Genomic DNA, 22528 nt, shown 5'->3' with positions numbered 1-22528 from the left:
GAACTGTCCCTGATCTATGAGAATGAGGACTTCAAAGGTTGCAGTGGTGCACTGGCTCTCTTTCAGGTTCCAATGGAAAATATAACTGTTTTCTTTAAGTTCTGAGCTGGATTACTGGGTTTCATACCAATCTCATGTGTCACAAATGCCTTTCATCACGCCCAATTTTTGTCCTCGCTTTCTGAATGAAGGCTACATTTCTGATCATTAACTGACAGTTCAGCAGAAAACTGTGCTGTGTAGCCTAGTCTAAGTGTAGGTCTAACTACCTGTGTGTCACCTGTGTGGCTGTTTTAAAACTGAGCAGCGCTCCTCTGCATCAACAGCTCACAACGTCTCATTTTTAATTTATTGGCCTACATGAAATAGCGATTAACAAATATGAATCGATATGTGTGAAACATTTAAATTCATCAACACACAAATTAATCATTGTGAATGATTTGGGATCTCCAGCTGGTCACCCTAAAATGCACCAGAATGCAGGAAATCAAATCTACGAAATTCTAAACTTTCCCCTCTCCTCCCTCTCCTCCCCTCTCCTCCCTCTCCTATCCTCTCCTCCCTCTGTCCTCTCCTCCCTCTTCTCCCTCTGTCCTCTCGTCTCTCTCCTCTCCTCTCCTCTCATCTCTCTCCTCTCCCCCCTCTCCTCTCCCCCATTTCCTCCCTCTCCTCTCCTCCCTCTCTTACCTCTCTCCTCTCCTCCCTCTCCTCTCTCTACTCTCCTCCCTCTCCTCCTTCTCCCCTCTCCCCTCTCCTCCCTCTCCTATCCTCTCCTCCCTCTGTCCTCTCCTCTCCTCCCTCTCCTCCCTCTCCTCCCTCTTCTCCCTCTGTCCTCTCCTCTCCTCCCTCTCCTCCCTCTTCTCCCTCTGTCCTCTCCTCTCCTCCCTCTCCTCCCTCTTCTCCCTCTGTCCTCTCCTCTCTTCCCTCTCCTCCCTCTTCTCCCTCTTCTCCCTCTGTCCTCTCCTCTCCTCCCTCTCCTCCCTCTTCTCCCTCTGTCCTCTCCTCTCTTCCCTCTCCTCCCTCTTCTCCCTCTGTCCTCTCCTCTCTTCCCTCTCCTCCCTCTTCTCCCTCTGTCCTCTCCTCTCTTCCCTCTCCTCCCTCTTCTCCCTCTCCCCTCTCCTCTCCACTCCCGGATGGAAAGACGTCGTGGGCCACTGCAGGGCGTAGCAGGTGAGCGTGAGGGCGTTGCATCGGCACCGCTGACCCTGAAACACACGGAGGGAGAACGTGTTAGATATTATTCTGGGATGTTCAGACAGAATCTAATACATTCCTGTTTCATCTTCTGATAACGTAAAGCGCTGAGTGGGTATAAAAATGAGCAAATAAATGGAAACAGTCAAGCAGCGCTGGAAGAAGTATTTAGATTACTGCAGTAAAAGTACTAATACCACATTGTAGAAATACTCTGTTAGAGTTAAAGTCCTGAATTGAAAATGTTACAGTTAAAGTATTCTCCCATTGTAGAAAGATTAAAGGATCCAAACACACACATACACACACACACACACACACACACACACACACACACACACACACACACACACACAGATACACACACTCACGCAGAGACACACACACACACACACACACACACACACACACACGCACACACACACACACACACACACACACACACACACAGACAGACACACACATTATTAAGTACTGGAGTAAATGTACTTAGTTACAGTCCAGCGCTGCAGTGGAGTAAAGAACAGGTATCTTAAAGCTGTACTTTTCTGTGAAGTTTGATTAAAAGGGACTCAAGCGTTAGTGAAACTGCCTGAAGGGTTAAATAAAGAGCTGTGTGTTTCTACCTTGTGTAGCAGGTAAACTCTCCACCAGGTCGTTCCTCTGGATCTTCATCAGACATTCTCTGGTCATCTTCACGGCCTCCTGCCTGCCATACGACTGCATCAGGTCCACGGTCTTATGCCTGTCTGCTGGGTCCAGGTGGCACGGTTGGATTTTCGTCATGTTTTTCAGGTACCACTTGAAAGAGCTGAATTCCTTGTCGTCCAACTCCTCCAGGATGTTCAGCAGCATAGCAGCTGTCCTGTTCAAATCAGAGCACAGTTTCAGACGGCGGGTTTGTAGCTTTTTTTGAAGTTTTAATGCTCTTTGTCATGTTTTTGATTAATTTTTAAGCATTTAATTGAGTTATTTGTTGCTTTTTTTCTTCTTAAAGAGACAGGTGCTCCAGCAGAGAGAGTACAGGAGCAGCAGCCGTGGGCAGGAGGAGAAACATGAAGCATGTAAACATGTTCTAGTCCAATGACAAAATACAGGTATGAACCTGAACATGCTACATAATAGGTCACCTTTAACACAGTTATGTTTTAAGTTGAACCAGAAGTACTGTTCATTACAGTTTTTCTCGATTGTTTACACACTAATACTGGTACTTGAGACACAATGACCACAACATGTAACTCATGCACCAACCCCCTCAACCAATTCTGCTAAACTACAAGCACAATTCCTGCTTTACACTCAAATTGCAGTTCTAAAACACACTTTTTTCAAAACACTACACACAATTCTCTGCATTTGGCACAATTCTCATGAAGAAAATCTCTTGTTTTCACAAGGAACACACTGACTCATCACATGGGCTAACACCTGTCACACAGTTTTACAATTAGAAACCAGAGCTTTAGCATCAAAGGGCAACAGGGGAGCTCTTCTGTTTTGGAGAATTTTTTTCTGCCTGGAGATGGAAAGTGTATGACCGAAATCCACAAACGTGTATGCCCCTTCACCAAGCTATGGAAGACGCATGTGGAGATATAGCAGTTGATGTTTTTCATGGCTGGATTGATATTTCAATTTATATTCATATTTCCCCCGCTGCTTGGCCAGGGAAAACACTGCTTGTGATGTGGATGAGGTGCTGTGGCCAGACCCAAACACAAGAGAGGATGCAGCATAGTTCTATACAGTAAATTCTTCTGTTATTTTGTATGTAGACCACTGTATGTGCAACTTTGTGTTGGTTGGGATGTACACTGTGTACATTGTTTTTGTGGGAAAATAAAATATATTTGTTACTGTGTATTTGTGTGTTCTGAGTATAAAAACAATATTCTCAAATATTTTACAACACACTTCTGTATGTACTGTCTGTAGTAAGTGTAACACTGAACACAAAGAAGGCCTAAGTCATTCTGATGAATGGAGGATGTTTTCCATTGAGCACATCAGTGTTGAACTGGTTCTTATAATGTTCTATTCATATGATGGTTTGTGTGTGTCATGTGAAAACAAAATACCATGTTGAGAAGAAATAACATTGTTTTGAATGTAAACTTTCATTTTGCAGGAGAATTGAGGGGTTTTGCCCATTGTGTGTGTGTGTGTGTGTGTGTTTTTTGATTTGTGTGTAGAGTTCTGAGAGTATGAGGCATGCTTTCAGAAAATGTGTGGAAACAATCGAGAAAAACTGTATTACATATGAAGTGTACTTTCCTTGAGTATTTCCATGTTCTGCTGCTTTCTACTTGTACTCCATTACATCTCTGAGGGAAATATTGTACTTGTGGAAAGTAACTGAGTACTTACAGTTTACTGAAGAACACTACAGTGTGTGTGTGTGAGTGCGTGTGTGTGTGTGTGTGTGTGTGTGTGTCTGTGTGTGTCTGTGTCTGTGTGTGTGTGTCTGTGTGTGTGTGTGTGTGTGTGTCTCTGTGTATCAGTGTGTGTGCGTGTCTGTTTCTCTGTGTGTATCTGTGTGTGTGTCTGTGTGTGTGTGTGTGTCTCTCTGTGTGTGTGTGTGTATGTCTGTGTGTGTGTCTCTGTGTGTGTCGGTGTGTGTGTCTCTGTTTGTCTCTGTATGTGTCTGTGTGTGTCTGTGTGTGTTTCTGTGTGTGTGTCTCAGGTGTGTCTCTGTGTGTGTTTCTGTGTGTGTTTCTGTGTGTGTGTGTGTGTCTGTGGCTGTGTCTCTGTGTGTGTTTCTGTGTGTGTCTCAGGTGTGTCTCTGTGTGTGTGTCTGTGGCTGTGTGGAGTTTAATATATATTTAAATAAACAATCCAAAATAAAATCTACCTGAGCTTTTCTTCTTCTTCCTGTTTCCTCCTGAGCTTTACTTCATCCTTTTTCTTCCTAAGCTTTTCTTCTTCTACACACACAGAGAAACACACACACACACACACACAGACAGACACACACATTATTAAGTACTGGAGTAAATGTACTTAGTTACAGTCCAGCGCTGCAGTGGAGTAAAGAACAGGTATCTTAAAGCTGTACTTTTCTGTGAAGTTTGATTAAAAGGGACTCAAGCGTTAGTGAAACTGTCTGAAGGGTTAAATAAAGTGCTGTGTGTTTCTACCTTGTGTAGCAGGTAAACGCTCCGCCAGGTCTTTCCTCTGGATATCCATCAGACATTCTCTGGTCATCTTCACGGCCTCCTGCCTGTCATACGACTGCATCAGGTCCACGGTCTTATGCCTGTCTGCTGGGTCCAGTTGGCACGGTGGGATGTTCCCCATGTTTTTCAGATACCACTTGAAAGAGCTGAATTCCTTGTCGTCCAACTCCTCCAGGATGTTCAGCAGCATAGCAGCTGTCCTGTTCAAATCAGAGCACAGTTTCAGACGGAGGGTTTGTAGCTTTTTTTGAAGTTTTAATGCTCTTTGTCATGTTTTTGATTCATTTTTTTGCATTTAATTGAGGTATTTGTTGCTTTTTTTCTTCTTAAAGAGACAGGTGCTCCAGCAGAGAGAGTACAGGAGCAGCAGCCGTGGGCAGGAGGAGAAACATGAAGAATGTAAACATGTTCTAGTCCAATGACAAAATACACGTATGAACCTGAACATGCTACATAATAGGTCACCTTTAACACAGTTATGTTTTTAAGTTGAACCAGAAGTACTGCTCATTAATCCATAATGAAGTGTACTTTCCTTGAGTATTTCCATGTTCTGCTGCTTTCTACTTGTACTCCATTACATCTCTGAGGGAAATATTGTACTTGTGGAAAGTAACTGAGTACTTACAGTTTACTGGAGAACACTACAGTGTGTGTGTGTGTGTGTGTGTGTGTGTGTGTGTGTCCCTGTGTCAGTGTGTGTGTATGTCTGTTTCTCTGTGTGTCTCTGTGAGTGTCTGTGTGTGTGTGTCTGTGTGCGTGTGTCTGTGTGTGTCTGTGTGTTTCTGTGTGTGTGTGTGTGTGTGTGTGTGTGTGTGTGTGTCTCTGTGTGTGTCTGTGTGTGTCTCTGTCTGTGTGTGTGTATTTTATATTTATTTGTCTCTGTGTGTGTCTGTGTGTTTGTCTGTGTGTGTGTCTCTCTATGTGTATCTGTGTGTATGTCTGTGTGTGTGTCTCTGTGTGTGTGTGTCTGTGTGTGTTTCTGTCTGTGTGTCTGTGTGTATGTCTGTGTGTGTGTCTCTGTGTGTGTCTGTGTGTGTGTCAGTGTATCTGTGTGTGTGTGTGCATATGTCTGTGTTTGTCTCTGTATGTGTCTGTGTGTGTGTGTGTGTGTGTGTGTGTGTGTGTGTCTTTGTGTGTGTATATGTGTATCTGTGTGTGTGTGCCTCTGTGTGTTTTTCTGTGTGTGTGTGTGTGTGTGTGTGTGTGTGTCTGTGTGCAGCAGGGGCGGACTGGGACAAAAATTCAGCCCTGGAACTGTAGCCACACCAGCCCACATTACCACGCCCATGCAGCCCCACCAACGGACACGTGCATTCACTAATTACATTTGTGTACAGATGGTGAAATAACATACAGTGGGGCAAAAAAGTATTTAGTCAGCCACCAATTGTGCAAGTTCTCCCACTTATAAAGATGAGAGAGGCCTGTAATTTTCATCATAGGTACACTTCAACTATGAGAGACAAAATGAGAAAACAAATCCAGAAAATCACATTGTAGGATTTTTAATGAATGTATTGGTAAATTATGGTGGAAAATAAGTATTCTTATTATAATAAGTATATAAGTCAATAACAAAAGTTCATCTCAATACTTTGTTATATACCCTTTGTTGGCAATGACAGAGGTCAAACGTTTTCTGTAAGTCTTCACATGGTTTTCACACACTGTTGCTGGTATTTTGGCCCATTCATCCATGCAGATCTCCTCTAGAGCAGTGATGTTTTGGGGCTGTCGCTGGGCAACACGGGCTTTCAACTCCCTCCAAAGATTTTCTATGGGGTTGAGATCTGGAGACTGGCTAGGCCACTCCAGGACTTTGAAATGCTTTTTACGAAGCCACTCCTTCGTTGGCGGTGTGTTTGGGATCATTGTCATGCTGACAGACCCAGCCACGTTTCATCTTCAATGCCCTTGCTGATGGAAGGAGGTTTTCACTCAAAATCTCACGATACATGGCCCCATTCATTCTTTCCTTTACACGGATCAGTCGTCCTGGTCCCTTTGCAGAAAAACAGCCTCAAAGCATGATGTTTCCACCCCCATGCTTCACAGTAGGTATGGTGTTCTTTGGATGCAACTCAGCATTCTTTCTCCTCCAAACACGACGAGTTGAGTTTTTACCAAAAAGTTCTATTTGGGTTTGATCTGACCATATGACATTCCCCCAATCCTCTTCTGGATCATCCAGATGCTCTTTAGCAAACCTCAGATGGGCCTGGACATGTACTGGCTTAAGCAGGGGGACACGTCTGGCACTGCAGGATTTGAGTCCCTGGCGGCGTAGTGTGTTACTGATGGTAGCCTTTGTTACATTCACTAGGTCCCCCTGTGTGGTTCTGGGATTTTTGCTCACCGTTCTTGTGATCATTTTGACCCCATGGGGTGAGATCTTGCGTGGAGCCCCGGATCGAGGGAGATTATCAGTGGTCTTGTATGTCTTCCATTTTCTTATAATTTCTCCCACAGTTGATTTCTTCACACCAAGCTGCTTACCTACTGCAGATTCAGTCTTCCCAGCCTGGTGCAGGTCTACAATTTTGTTTCTGGTGTCCTTTGACAGCTCTTTGGTCTTGGCCATAGTGGAGTTTGGAGTGTGACTGTTTGAGGTTGTGGACAGGTGTCTTTTATACTGATAACAAGTTCAAACAGGTGCCATTAATACAGGTAACGAGTGGAGGATAGAGGAGCCTCTTAAAGAAGTTGTTACAGGTCTGTGAGAGCCAGAAATCTTGCTTGTTTGTAGGTGACCAAATACTTATTTTACCGAGGAATTTACCAATACATTCATTAAAAATCCTACAATGTGATTTTCTGGATTTGTTTTCTCATTTTGTCTCTCATAGTTGAAGTGTACCTATGATGAAAATTACAGGCCTCTCTCATCTTTTTAAGTGGGAGAACTTGCACAATTGGTGGCTGACTAAATACTTCACCTCAAAAAGCCAATTTACTTGCAGAAAATAATAATAATTCCTTCAGTTTCAATAGGGCCTTCGCCGCTGTCGGCGCTCGGGCCCTAATAATTAAAGCTGCAAGCAGCGATGGACGGGCCCTTGTGCCTCTGCGCACGTCGGGGTTACTGGCGGATGCTGCTCCTTGCGACCATGCGTTTGCGCGGCACTCAGACACCAGAAATCGTCACCGATGAGAAGGGAACTCCCCGCTGAGTTCAATGATACCTCACACAAGACTCTACATCATACAGTTCATTAGCTGTGAAAGAGGGTGTGGTCAAAGTATAGGGGGCGGCCCAAACCTTTACCAATAAATAAGGAACTCTCTGCTGAGTTCATTGATACCTCACACAAGGGTCTACATCAAATGGGTCATTAGTTATAAAAGCGGGCATGGCTAAAGCTTAGGGGGCGGGTCAACCCATCACCAATGAAGAAAGAAGTCTCTGCTGAGTTCAATGACACCTCACACACGACTCTACCTTAAATAGGTCACCAGTTATGAAAGGGGGCGGGGCTAAAGCTTAGGGGGCGGGCCAAACCATCAACAATGAAGAAGGAACTCTCTGCTGAGGTCAATGACACCTCACACAAGACTCTACCTTAAACGGTTCAAATGTTATGAAAGGTGGCGTGGCTTAAGCATAGGGGGCGGGACATACCATCACCAATCAAAAACAAACTCTCTGCTGAGTTCAATGATACCTCAGACAAGACTCTACCTTAAATGGTTCAGCAGTTATGAAAGGGGGCGTGGCTTAAACATAGGGGGCGGGCCAAACCATCACCAATGAATAAGGAAGTCTCTGCTGAGTTCACTGATATCTCACACAAGGGTCTACATCAAACGGGTCATTAGTTATAAAAGGTGTGTGGCTAAAGCATAGGGGGCGGGCCAAACCATGACCAATGAAGAAGGAACTCTCTGCTGAGTTCATTGATACCTCACACAATAGTCAACCTTAAATGTTTCAAATGTTAATAAAGGGGGCGTGGCCTGAGTAAGTGGGCGTGGTTAAAGTATAGGGGGCGGCTCAGTATGACATGTAGACCATACGTTCTAAGTTTCATGTAAATCGGATGATGTTTGTCATATAAGGCTCATTTCCTGTTGCCAGCGGGGGGCGCTATGACCAAAAGTCAAATATGGCCTGTAGGTGTCCTCAGGCCTAAACCCTTGTCAACCGTGAGAATTTTCGGGCAGATACGACAACGTACACTCAAGTTACAACAACTTCTTTGTTCATCACTAAACACTCAAAATGGCCGCCACGCAACGCCCACACCATCTGACGAAAAGTTTTTCTTTTAATAACTTTTCATCTTTAAGGTGTTGAGAAGATACAGACCAAGTTTGAAGTACATTGAAACCATCACCAATTGAAGAAGAAACTGAGTTCAATGACACCTCACACAAGACTCTACCTTAAATGGGTCACCAGTTATGAAAGGGGGCGTGGCTAAAGCATAGGGGGCGGGTCAAATGATGACCACTGAAAAAGTAAGTCTCTGCTGAGTTCAACGATACCTCACACAAGACTCTACGTCATACAGTTCATTAGCTGTGAAAGGAGGTGTGGCTAAATTATAGGGGGCGGGTCAAACCATCACCAATGAAGAAGGAAGTCTCTGCTGAGTTCAACGATACCTCACACAAGGTTCTACACCAAACGGGTCATTAGTTATAAAGGGGGCGTGGCTAAAGCTTAGGGGGCGGGTCAAACCATCACCAATTAAAAATGAACTCTGTGCTGAGTTCAATGACACCTCAGACAAGACTACCATAAACGATTCAAATGTTATGAAAGGGGGCGTGGCCTGAGTAAGTGGGCGTGGTTATATTATAGGGGCCGGCTCATTATCACATGTAGACCACACATTCTAAGTTTCATGTAAATCGGATGATGTTTGTCATATAAGGCGCATTTCCTGTTGCCAGCGGGGGGCGCTATGACCAAAAGTCAAATATGGCCTGTAGGTGTCCTCAGGCCTGGACCCTTGTCAATCTTGAGAATTTTCAGGCAGATACGACAACGTACACTCAAGTTACAACAATTTATTTGTTCATCGCTCAACACTCAAAATGGCCGCCACGCCCACACCGTCAGACGAAAAGTTTTTCTTTTAATAACTTTTCATCTTTAAGGTGTTAGGATGATAGAGACCAAGTTTGAAGTACATCGGATGAAATCTCTAGGAGGAGTTCGTTAAAGTATAGCACCTTGACTTTTAGGCCTACTTCCTGTTGCCACTAGGGGGCGCTATGACTTTAAGTAAATATCGGCCTTTATTTGTCCTCAGGGTTGGACTCTTATGAATCCTGAAAAGTTTCGAGCCAATCGGACAATGTACACTCGAGTTACACCCACTTCCTGTTTCGGCGGCGAAACGCACAAAATGGCCGCCCCGCCACGGCCACTTCCTATGACGAAAAGTTTTTCTTTTAACAACTTTTCATCTTTAATGTCTTAAGATGGCACAGACCGAATTTGAAGTTGATCAGATGAAATCTCTAGGAGGAGTTCGTTAAAGTACGACGTGTGGAAATGGCCAAAATCGCACTAATTTCGAACTTTGAAATCAAAATGGCGGACTTCCTGTTGGGCTTAGGGTATGGCTTTAATGACGTTTTTTGTACATCTTGACATGTTACATATGTGTACCAAGTTTCGTGAGACTACGTTAAACGCACTGCAGGGGCTCAATTCTTTTAACATTGTAGGGGGCGCTAGCGAGCCATTTTTGCGCGCCTATTCCCGAAACCCTTAAAATACGTGGATTTTCACCAGACTTGATGCGACCGCCAAATTTGGTGAGTTTTTGAATATGTTAAGCCCCTCAAAAAGCCAATTCATTTGCCGGGAAAATAATTCCTTCAGTTTCAATAGGGCCTTCGCCGCTGTCGGCGCTCGGGCCCTAATAATTAAAGCTGCAAGCAGCGATGGACGGGCCCTCGCTCCTCTGCGTGCGTCGGGGTCACCGGCGGTCGCCACTCCTTGCGACCGTGCATTTGCGCGGCACTCAGACACCGCAAATCGTCACCAATGAAAAGGGAACTCCCTGCTGCGTTCAATGATACCTCACACAAGACTCTACCTTAGATGGTTCAAATGTTATGAAAGGGGGCGTGGCTTAAGCATAGGGGGCGGGCCAAACCATCACCAATGAAGAAGCAACTCTCTGCTGAGTTCAATGACACCTCACACAAGACTCTTCCTTAAATGGGTCACCAGTTATAAAAAGGGGCGTGGCTAAATTATAGGGGCCGGGTCAACCCATCACCAATTAAAAAGGAAGTCTCTGCTGAGTTCAATGATACCTCACACAAGGGTCTACATCAAACGGGTCATTAGTTATAAAAGGGGGCGTGGCTGAAGTATAGGGGGCGGGCCAAATCGTCACCAATGAAGAAGGAACTCTCTGCTGAAGTCAATGATACCTCACACAAGACTCTACGCAATACAGTTCATTAGCTGTGAAAGGGGGCGTGGCTTACACATAGGGGGCGGGCCATACCATCACCAATGAATAAGGAACTCTCTGCTGAGTTTCATGATATCTCACACAAGGGCCTACCTTAAACGGTTCAAATGTTATGAAAGGGGGCGTGGCTAAAGCATATGGGGTGGGTCAAACCATCACCAATTAAGGCGAGACACTACAGGTGAATAGGCTAAAATTTTTAAATAATAGATATCTCCATGAAACTTCCTCAGTTGATTACTTACAGAAGTATATAAAAAAAATGTATTACAAGTTTTTGAAATGTTTATGTTTAATTATGCAAATTAGGCATTTTCTCATTAAATATGCGCAATTTTGCATATATTTTCGGTAGATAGATCTGAACATATGATAAAGCCAGGTGCAAAATTCTTTTTTCATTTTGTTTACACACAAGATGAAAACAAAATTACAGAGGGATTTCAGGATATCTGCTTTCATTACCTAGGAAATCAAAATATACTGTCCATAGCCCTAAAAAATCGATTTTCGCCATGTTTTTTAGCTTAAAATGTCACATAAATCAGGGCAGGAATGATTTATTAACAAATCCCTCTGTAAATATCTTCAGAATACTACTAAGTGTATAACTGGAAAGTTTGGTGTACATAGGTGCTACATAGGCTGAGATGTTTCTACTGGAGAATGACAAAAAACTCATTTTGAGAAAACGGTATTTAAAGATTTAAATAGTGGAATTTAATACATTTCTATTTGAAAAATTGCTCAAAAACAGAATAAATGCTCAGGCCCTTAGTGATAATAATATAGAATATTTCAAGCTCATGAAAATTGATTATTTAATAAAATGGCAGGCATATAAGGCCTACAACTGCAGTAACTCAATGAATTAACATTGGCGTATCATGCACAAAGTTGCAGACAAAACCCACGCTGGACAGTTGTATGGACACAGAACAGGGCCAACAATGGATGTAACAGCTTTTTTAAAGTCTAACTGTCCATTCCAGCACCATATGTATTTTAGCTGTGCTTAGACTCTTGTGCCTATGTTTTACACTGGCAGCTGTGACGGTTTCAGCATTCAAGATCCTGAGCATATCAGTTTCTCTCATTGAATTGACCGTCACAACTGAGCTCTGAAGCCACAACTTCTCCATAACAGAAAGCATGGCAGAGGCACCTTCATCAAGGTGGAGATGGCCGTACTTGCTGCTGCTCCAGCTTACTTTTCCCACAAAACAGTCCCCTCAGTCAGCTGATGGTGAAGATAACTAACCAGAAACAGTCCCCTCAGTCAGCTGATGGTGAAGCTAACTAACCAGAAACAGTCCTCTCAGTCAGCTGATGGTGAAGATAACTAACCAGAACCAGTCCTCTCAGTCAGCTGATGGTGAAGATAACTAACCAGAACCAGTCCTCTTAGTCAGCTGATGGTGAAGATAACTAACCAGAACCAGTCCCCTCAGTCAGCTGATGGTGAAGATAACTAACCAGAACCAGTCCCCTCAGTCAGCTGATGGTGAAGATAACTAACCAGTTATCCCTCAGTCAGCTGATGGTGAAGATAACTAACCAGAAACAGTCCCCTCAGTCAGCTGATGGTGAAGCTAACTAACCAGAAACAGTCCTCTCAGTCAGCTGATGGTGAAGATAACTAACCAGAACCAGTCCTCTCAGTCAGCTGATGGTGAAGATAACTAACCAGTTATCCCTCAGTCAGCTGATGGTGAAGATAACTAACCAGAACCAGTCCCCTCAGTCAGCTGATGGTGAAGATAACTAACCAGAAACAGTCCCCTCAGTCAGCTGATGGTGAAGATAACTAACCAGAAACAGTCCCCTCAGTCAGCTGATGGTGAAGATAACTAACCAGAACCAGTCCTCTCAGTCAGCTGATGGTGAAGATAACTAACCAGTTATCCCTCAGTCAGCTGATGGTGAAGATAACTAACCAGAACCAGTCCCCTCAGTCAGCTGATGGTGAAGCTAACTAACCAGAACCAGTCCCCTCAGTCAGCTGATGGTGAAGATAACTAACCAGAACCAGTCCCCTCAGTCAGCTGATGGTGAAGATAACTAACCAGAACCAGTCCTCTCAGTCAGCCGATGGTGAAGATAACTAACCAGAACCAGTCCCCTCAGTCAGCTGATGGTGAAGATAACTAACCAGAACCAGTCCCCTCAGTCAGCTGATGGTGAAGATAACTAACCAGAACCAGTCCCCTCAGTCAGCTGATGGTGAAGATAACTAACCAGAACCAGTCCTCTCAATCAGCTGATGGTGAAGATAACTAACCAGTTATCCCTCAGTCAGCTGATGGTGAAGATAACTAACCAGAAACAGTCCTCTCAGTCAGCTGATGGTGAAGATAACTAACCAGAACCAGTCCTCTCAGTCAGCTGATGGTGAAGATAACTAACCAGTTATCCCTCAGTCAGCTGATGGTGAAGATAACTAACCAGAACCAGTCCCCTCAGTCAGCTGATGGTGAAGATAACTAACCAGAACCAGTCCCCTCAGTCAGCTGATGGTGAAGATAACTAACCAGAAACAGTCCCCTCAGTCAGCTGATGGTGAAGATAACTAACCAGAACCAGTCCCCTCAGTCAGCTGATGGTGAAGATAACTAACCAGAACCAGTCCCCTCAGTCAGCTGATGGTGAAGATAACTAACCAGAACCAGTCCTCTCAGTCAGCCGATGGTGAAGATAACTAACCAGAACCAGTCCCCTCAGTCAGCTGATGGTGAAGATAACTAACCAGAACCAGTCCCCTCAGTCAGCTGATGGTGAAGATAACTAACCAGAACCAGTCCCCTCAGTCAGCTGATGGTGAAGATAACTAACCAGGCTCCCATCAGCACTGGTTCATAACACAACATGACAAAACTAATTATGACTCATTCAAAAGACCAATATTTAGAACATTGGAGAAAGCAAACAAAGTAGACTAAATTATTATTTGACAGATTATCTTCACACTGTCAGAGATACGAAGAAGAGACGGATCCTGACTAAATACAGGCTCAGTGACCACCAGCTGGGTCAGACAGAGATACACTTCCTCCTCTACTGGGGAAAAACTATCTTCACTAAGAGATTTACACCTTGGAAAAATAGCCAAAAAAAGTTAACACCAGAAGAGAAGCTGATAGTTCTCCTAGGAGAGGTGACAGCAGCTCCACTGACAGCTACATATGGATCTGCCTGCTACAGCCTGAGGGACTCACACTACTTAGGATCCCAAAATTACAGATTTGTTTAGTAGCCTATTATATAGTAATTATATTATACAAAACTGTGACTGTTGTGTAATGTAATTGTTTTGTAATATAGTGTGTTGTATCGCAATCAGTACAGTGTGGTACATATGTGACAAATATTTAATATATGACATTATTATTATATTTTTCTGTAAACTGCTGAGAGAGAGAGAGAGAGAGAGAGAGAGAGAGAGAGAGAGCGTTTGATTACCTCCGCTGTCTGAACACTCCTGTTTTCTGAACGATAGTTTAAACATCGACGTACTATGTGAAGGCATTTCAACATCTGCTGTCTTAGTTTGTAATCTTGTTTTCGTCTTCTCTGAGGTGATTTTCGGCCGTTTTCGACACATTTCTTTCAACATTTTGAGCTACCGCGGAAATGTCAGAGCGCGGAAATGTCAGAGCGCCTCACGTGACGATTCTGAACGAATCACGTTGTCAGAAATTGGCATCAGCCAATGAGATTGCGCATTTTCAGTTAAATCCCCCCTTTTACTTTCACGATTGGTTGCTGATAAAAAGGAAATGACCATATTTGGATCCGACAGCATTGTACAGGAGAAAGAGAGCTTTCCAACGGTATATGTGACGACAGGGTGCAGACAGCGATCGCGGAGCAGCGGGATGATTTAGAACGCCAACTTTTGTTGAATTTAGGTGAAATCTACCGCCGCAAACAGACAAAGTGTAGTAAAATAAAGACGTAAATGTGTATTTCGGACTTTATTTCACCACAAGTCTGAAAGAAGACATGTTATTGAAGACAAATAGCCCAAAATCTCAAAATTGACCAGTGAAAAAAAAAACGATGTTTTTGCCTGCCGTGTCTCGCCTTAAAAAGGAAGTTTCTGCTGAGTTCAATGATACCTCACATAAGACTATCATAAACGGGTCACCATTTATGAAAGGGGGCGTGGCTTAAGCATAGGCGGGCAGTCCAAACCATCACCAATGAAGAAGGAAGTCTTTGCTGAGTTCAATGATACCTTATACAAAGGTCTACATCAAACGGATCATTAGTTATAAAAGGGGGAGTGGCTAAAGCTTAGGGGGCAGGTCAAATCATGACCAATAAAAAAGGAAGTCTCTGCTGAGTTCATTGATACCTCACATAAGACTTTACCATAAACGGGTCACCAATTATGAAAGAGGGCTTGGCTAAGCAGAGAGGGGCTGGCTAAACAATCACTAATGAATAAGGAACTCTCTGCTGAGTTCAATGATACCTCACACAAGGGTATACCTTAAACGGTTAAAATGTTGAGAAAGGGGGCGTGGCTTAAGCATAGGGGGCGGGCCAAACCATCACCAATGAAGAAGTAACTCTCTGCTGAGTTCAATGACACCTCACACAAGACCCTACCTTAAACGGTTCAAATGTTATGAAAGGGGGCGTGGCTTAAGCATAGGGGGCGGGCCAAATCATCACCAATGAAGAAGCAACTCTCTGCTGAGTTCAATGACACCTCACACAAGACCCTACCTTAAACGGTTCAAATGTTATGAAAGGGGGCGTGGCTTAAGCATAGGGGGCGGGACAAACCATCACCAATGAAGAAGCAACTCTCTGCTGAGTTCAATGACACCTCACACAAGACGCTTCCTTAAATGGGTCACCAGTTATAAAAAGGGGCGTGGCTAAATTATAGGGGCCGGGTCAACCCATCACCAATTAAAAAGGAAGTATCTGCTGAGTTCAATGATACCTCACACAAGGGTCTACGTTAATCGGTTCAAAAGTTATGAAAGGGGGCGTGGCTTAAGCATAGGGGGCGGGCCAAAACATCACCAATGAAGAAGGAACTCTCTGCTGAGTTCACTGATACCTCACACAATAGTCAACCTTAAATCATTCAAATGTTATGAAAGGGGGCGTGGCTTAAGCATAGGGGGCGGGCCTAACCATCACCAATGAAGAAGCAACTCTCTGCTTATGTCATTGATACCTCACACAATGGTCAACCTTAAATCGTTCAAATGTTATGAAACGGGGTGAGGCTTAAGCATAGGGGGCGGGCCAAACATCACCAATGAAGAAGCAACTCTCTGCTGAGTTCAATGACACCTCACACAAGACTCTACCTGAAACGGTTCAAATGTTATGAAAGGGGGCATGGCCTGAGTAAGTGGGCGTGGTTATATTATAGGGGCCGGCTCATTATCACATTTAGACCACACATTCTAAGTTTCATGTAAATCGGATGATGTTTGTCATATAAGGTGCATTTCCTGTTGCCAGCGGGGGGGCGCTATGACCAAAAGTCAAATATGGCCTGTAGGTGTCCTCAGGCCTGGACCCTTGTCAATCGTGAGAATTTTCGGGCAGATACAACAACGTACACTCAAGTTACAACAACTTCTTTGTTCATCGCTAAACACTCAAAATGGCCGCCACGCCACGCCCACACCGTCAGACGAAAAGTTTTTCTTTTAATAACTTTTCATCTTTAAGATGTTGGGATGATAGAGACCAAGTTTGAAGTACATCGGATGAAATCTCTAGGAGGAGTTCGTTAAAGTATAGCACCTTGACTTTTAGGCCTACTTCCTGCATAGGGGGCGGGCCAAACCATCACCAATGAAGAAGCAACTCTCTGCTGAGTTCAATGACACCTCACACAAGACCCTACCTTAAACGGTTCAAATGTTATGAAAGGGGGCGTGGCTTAAGCATAGGTGGCGGGCCAAACCATCACCAATGAAGAAGCAACTCTCTGCTGAGTTCAATGACACCTCACACAAGACTCTTCCTTAAATGGGTCACCAGTTATAAAAAGGGGCGTGGCTAAATTATAGGGGCCGGGTCAACCCATCACCAATTGAAAAGGAAGTCTCTGCTGAGTTCAATGATACCTCACACAAGGGTCTACCTTAATCGGTTCAAATGTTATGAAAGGGGGCGTGGCTTAAGCATAGGGGGCGCGCCAAAACATCACCAATGAAGAAGCAACTCTCTGCTGAGTTCATTGATACCTCACACAATGGTCAACCTTAAATCGTTCAAATGTTATGAAAGGGGGCGTGGCTTAAGCATAGGGGGCGGGCCAAACCATCACCAATGAAGAAGGAACTCTCTGCTGATTTCATTGATACCTCACACAATGGTCAACCTTAAATCGTTCAAATGTTATGAAAGGGGGTGTGGCTTAAGCATAGGGGGCGGGCCAAACATCACCAATGAAGAAGCAACTCTCTGCTGAGTTCAATGACACCTCACACAAGACTCTACCTTAGATGGATCAGCATTCATGAAAGGGGGCGTGGCTTAAACATAGGGGGTGGGCCAAACCATCACCAATGAAGAAACAACTCTCTGCTGAGTTCAATGATAGCTCACACAAGACTCTACCTTAAAGGGTTCAAATGTTATGAAAGGGGGCGTGGCCTGAGTAAGTGGGCGTGGTTATATTATAGGGGCCGGCTCATTATCACATGTAGACCACACATTCTAAGTTTCATGTAAATCGGATGAAGTTTGTCATATAGGGCGCATTTCCTGTTGCCAGCGGGGGGCGCTATGACCAAAAGTCAAATATGGCCTGTAGGTGTCCTCAGGCCTGGACCCTTGTCAATCGTGAGAATTTTCGGGCAGATACGACAACGTACACTCAAGTTACAACAACTTCTTTGTTCATCGCTAAACACTCAAAATGGCCGCCACGCCACGCCCACACCGTCAGACGAAAAGTTTTTCTTTTAATAACTTTTCATCTTTAAGGTGTTAGGATGATAGAGACCAAGTTTGAAGTACATCGGATGAAATCTCTAGGAGGAGTTCGTTAAAGTATAGCACCTTGACTTTTAGGCCTACTTCCTGTTGCCACTAGGGGGCGCTATGACTTTAAGTAAATATCGGCCTTTATTTGTCCTCAGGGTTGGACTCTTATGAATCCTGAAAAGTTTCGAGCCAATCGGACAATGTACACTCGAGTTACACCCACTTCCTGTTTCGGCGGCGAAACACACAAAGTGGCCGCCCCGCCACGGCCATGCCCTATGACGAAAAGTTTTTCTTTTAACAACTTTTCATCTTTAATGTCTTAAGATGGCACAGACCGAATTTAAAGTTGATCGGATGAAATCTCTAGGAGGAGTTCGTTAAAGTACGACCTGGAAATGGCCAAAATCGCACTAATTTCGAACTTTGAAATCAAAATGGCGGACTTCCTGTTGGGTTTAGGGTATGGCTCCAATGATGTTTTGTGTACATCTTGACATGTTACATATGTGTACCAAGTTTCGTGAGTCTACGTTAAACGCACTGCAGGGGCTCCATTTTTTTAACTTTCTAGGGGGCGCTAGCGAGCCATTTTTGTGCGCCTATTCCCGAAACCTGTAAAATACGTACATTGTCACCAGACTTGATGCGACCGCCAAATTTGGTGAGTTTTTGAATATGTTAAGCCCCTCAAAAAGCCAATTAATTTGGTGTAATAATAATAATTCCTTCTGTTTCAAAAGGGCCTTCGCTGCTGTCGGCGCTCCGGCCCTAATTATGAAACACATGGCCCTCAGTTTCAGAAAGTCTCTCACCAGGGAGTGGAGTAGCAACAGACCCCTCATCCTCCTTTTCGGATTTGAGACAAGGTGAGCTTATAGCAATATTAAAGCACACCATGTTTAGCCATTTTGACTGAAAGGTGTTAAGTAACACTAACATCTTAGTGTGTTTTATTATATATTAGGCTACAATTAGGATAAGAGGTTAATATCAAATGTATCCTTCATAGAGAAATGTTAGAGACGATCTGATTGAGGATGATGGGAGTGACGACAGCAGAGAGCATGAGTGTTGCTCTGAGCACAGTGTGGAAATGAGAGATGAGGAACTGGAAAGTAGGCAGAGCAGTGCAGACCAGTTTTTGCCAGAGGATCCAGGACTATGGCCAGATAAATTAACAGATGATCAGAGAGACACCATAGTACGCAGGCTGGCAAGTAAAGGTACAGAGAAATGTAGTAGTAACCACAGTAAAGTAGGCTAGAGAATGTTGAGAAAGGAGGTTTGAAATGTGGGGTATCAGGCTACTCTAAGCATTACAGTTAATAGTTATTAGCCTATGAACATCTAGGCCTACAGATTCATGTGTACAGAGGCCCGATTATTAGGGCCCGAGCGCCGACAGCGGCGAAGGCCCTGTTGGAACAGAAGGAATTATTATTATTTTCCCGGCAAATTAATTGCCTTTTTGAGGGGCTTAAATTTGGCAGTCGCATCAAGTCTGGTGAAAAGTTACGTATTTTAAGGGTTTCGGGAATAGGCGCACAAAAATTGCTCGCTAGCGCCCCCTACAATGTTAAAAGAATTGAGCCCCTGCAGTACGTTGAACGTGGACTCACGAAACTTGGTAGACATGTGTATTATATCAAGGCGCACAGCAAACGTCATTGGAGCCATACCCTAAACCCAACAGGAAGTCTGCCATTTTGATTTCAAAGTTCGAAATTAGTGCGATTTTCCACATGTCGTACTTTAACGAACTCCTCCTAAAGATTTCATCCGATCAACTTCAAATTTGGTCTGTGCCATCTTAAGACATTAAAGATGAAAAGTTGTTAAAAGAAAAACTTTTCGTCATAGGGCGTGGCCGTGGCTGGCCGGCCATTTTGTGCGTTTCGCCATCAAAACAGGAAGTGGCTGTAACTTAAGTGTTCATTGTCCGATTGGCTCGAAACTTTTCAGGATTCATTAGAGTCCAACCCTGAGGACAAATAAAGGCAGATATTTACTTAAAGTCATAGCGCCCCCAAGTGGCAACAGGAAGTAGGCCTAAAAGTCAAGGTGCTATATACTTTTACAAACTCCTCCTAGAGATTTCATCCGATGGACTTCAAACTTGGTCTGTATCTTCTCAACACCTTAAAGATGAAAAGTTATTAAAAGAAAAACTTTTCGTCAGACGGTGTGGGCGTGGTGTAGCGGCCATTTTGAGTGTTTAGCGATGAACAAAGAAGTTGTTGTAACTTGAGTGTACGTTGTCGTATCTGCTATCTATTTCTCAAAATTGACAAGGGTCCAGGCTTGAGGACGTATACAGGCGAAAATTGACTTTTGGTCATAGCGGGGGGCTGGCAATAGGAAATGCGCTTTGTATGAAAAACATCATCCGATTTACATGAAACTTATAATATGTGGTCTACATGTGATACTGAGCCGCCCCCTATACTTTAACCACGCCCACTTACGCAGGCCACGCCCCTTTCATAACAAGTCTTGTGTGAGGTATCATTGAACTCAGCAGAGAGTTCCTTTTTAACTGGTGATGGTTTTACCCGCCCCCTATAATTTAGCCACGCCCCTTTTCACAGCTAATGAACTGTATGACGTAGAGTCTTGTGTGAGGTATCGTTAAACTCGGCAGAGAGTTTGTTTTTGATTGGTGATGGTTTGTCCCGCCCCCTATGCTTAAGCCACGCCCCTTTCATAACTGGTGACCCGTTTAAGGTAGAGTCTTATGTGAGGTATCAATGAATTCAGCAGAGACTTTCTTTTTAATTGGTGATGGTTTGACCCGCCCCCTTTGCTTTGACCACGCCCCCTGTCACAACTAATGAACTGTATGATGTAGAGTCTTGTGTGAGGATCATTGAACTCAGCATGGAGTTCCCTTTTCATTGGTGACAATTTGCGGTGTCTCTGCGCCAGTAACCCCGACGCGCGCAGAGGAGCGAGGGCCCGTCCATCGCTGCTTGCAGCTTTAATTATTTTTATTTTTATTTATATATATATATATATATATACACAATCCGAAATTTACCTGAACTTTTCTTCTTCTTCTTCCTGTTTCTTCCTGGGCTTTTCTTCTTCTTTCTGTTTCTTCCTGGGCTTTTCTTCTTCTACCTGTTTTTTCCTGGGCTTTTCTTCTACTTCCTGTTTCTTCCTGGGCTTTTCTTCTTCTACCTGTTTTTTCCTGGGCTTTTCTTCTACTTCCTGTTTCTTCCTGGGCTTTTCTTCTTCTATCTGTTTCTTCCTGAGCTTTTCTTCTTCCCGTTTCTTCCTGAGCTTTTCTTCTTCTTCCCGTTTCTTCCTGAGCTTTTCTTCTTCCCGTTTCCTCCTGAGCTCTTCTTCTACTTCTTCCCGTTTCCTCCTGAGCTCTTCTTCTACTTCTTCCCGTTTCCTCCTGAGCTCTTCTTCTACTTCTTCCTGTTTCTTCCTGAGCTTTTCTTCTTCTTCCCGTTTCTTCCTGAGCTTTTCTTCTTCTTCCCGTTTCCTCCTGAGCTCTTCTTCTACTTCTTCCCGTTTCCTCCTGAGCTCTTCTTCTACTTCTTCCCGTTTCCTCCTGAGCTCTTCTTCTACTTCTTCCCGTTTCCTACTGAGCTCTTCTTCTACTTCTTCCCGTTTCTTCCTGAGCTCTTCTTCTACTTCTTCCTGTTTTCTTCTGAGGTCTTCTTCTTCTTCTTCTTCTTCCTGTTTCTTCCTGAGCTTTTCTTCTTCGACCAGTTTCTTTAATATCCTCCTGAGCTTTTCTTCTTCTTCTTCCTGTTTCTTCCTGAGCTTTTCTTCTTCTACCAGTTTCTTTAATATCCTCCTGACCTTTTCTTCTTCTTCTTCTTCTTCTTCCTGTTTCCTCCTGAGCTTTTCTTCTTCCTTTTTCTTCCTAAGCTTTTCTTCTTCTACACACACAGAGAAACACACACACACAAACACACACACAGACACACACATTATTAAGTACTGGAGTAAATGTACTTAGTTACAGTCCAGCGCTGCAGTGGAGTAAAGAACAGGTATCTTAAAGCTGTACTTTTCTGTGAAGTTTGATTAAAAGGGACTCAAGCGTTAGTGAAACTGTCTGAAGGGTTAAAAAAAGAGCTGTGTGTTTCTACCTTGTGTAGCAGGTAAACGCTCCGCCAGGTCGTTCCTCTGGATCTTCATCAGACATTCTCTGGTCATGTTGACGGCCTCCTGCCTGCCATACGACAGCCTCAGGTCCACGGCCTCCTGCCTGCCATACAACCACAACAGGTCCACAATCTCATGCCTGTCTGCTGGCTCCAGGTGGCACGGTGGGATGTTCCCCATGTTTTTCAGATACCACTTGAAAGAGCTGAATTCCTTGTCATCCAACTCCTCCAGGATGTTCAGCAGCATAGCAGCTGTCCTGTTCAAATCAGAGCACAGTTTCAGACGGAGGGTTTGTAGCTTTTTTTGAAGTTTTAATGCTTTTTGTCATGTTTTTGATTCATTTTTATGCATTTAATTGAGTTATTTGTTGCTTTTTTTCTTCTTAAAGAGAAAGGCGCTTCAGCAGAGAGAGTACAGGAGCAGCAGCCGTGGGCAGGAGGAGAAACATGAAGCATGTAAACATGTTCTAGTCCAATGACAAAATACACGTATGAACCTGAACATGCTACATAATAGGTCACCTTTAACACAGTTATGTTTTTAAGTTGAACCAGAAGTACTGCTCATTACAGTTTTTCTCGATTGTTTACACACAAATACTGGTACTTGAGA

The 22528-nt window shown here is 43.8% G+C and overlaps 1 protein-coding gene across 1 annotated transcript; it reads right to left on the bottom strand.

The window, feature by feature from the left end:
- Nucleotides 1–1053: 1053 nt before the first annotated feature.
- Nucleotides 1054–22162, bottom strand: LOC116055139 (trichohyalin-like; the record flags this gene model as incomplete). The annotated part of the gene is made up of 6 exons (XM_035997060.1): nt 21898–22162; nt 20829–21249; nt 4338–4576; nt 4052–4124; nt 1824–2062; nt 1054–1208 (listed from the first exon to the last, which is right to left on the bottom strand). Coding segments are annotated over exons 1-6 (1392 nt in total), but the record flags the coding sequence as incomplete, so codon positions are not given.
- Nucleotides 22163–22528: the final 366 nt, after the last annotated feature.

Source organism: Sander lucioperca, chromosome 21, assembly GCF_008315115.2.
Source record: "Sander lucioperca isolate FBNREF2018 chromosome 21, SLUC_FBN_1.2, whole genome shotgun sequence".
NCBI classification, from domain to species: Eukaryota; Metazoa; Chordata; class Actinopteri; order Perciformes; family Percidae; genus Sander; species Sander lucioperca.
The sequence above is the reverse complement of the archived record's forward strand: the minus strand, read 5'-3'. Positions and strand labels throughout refer to the sequence as shown.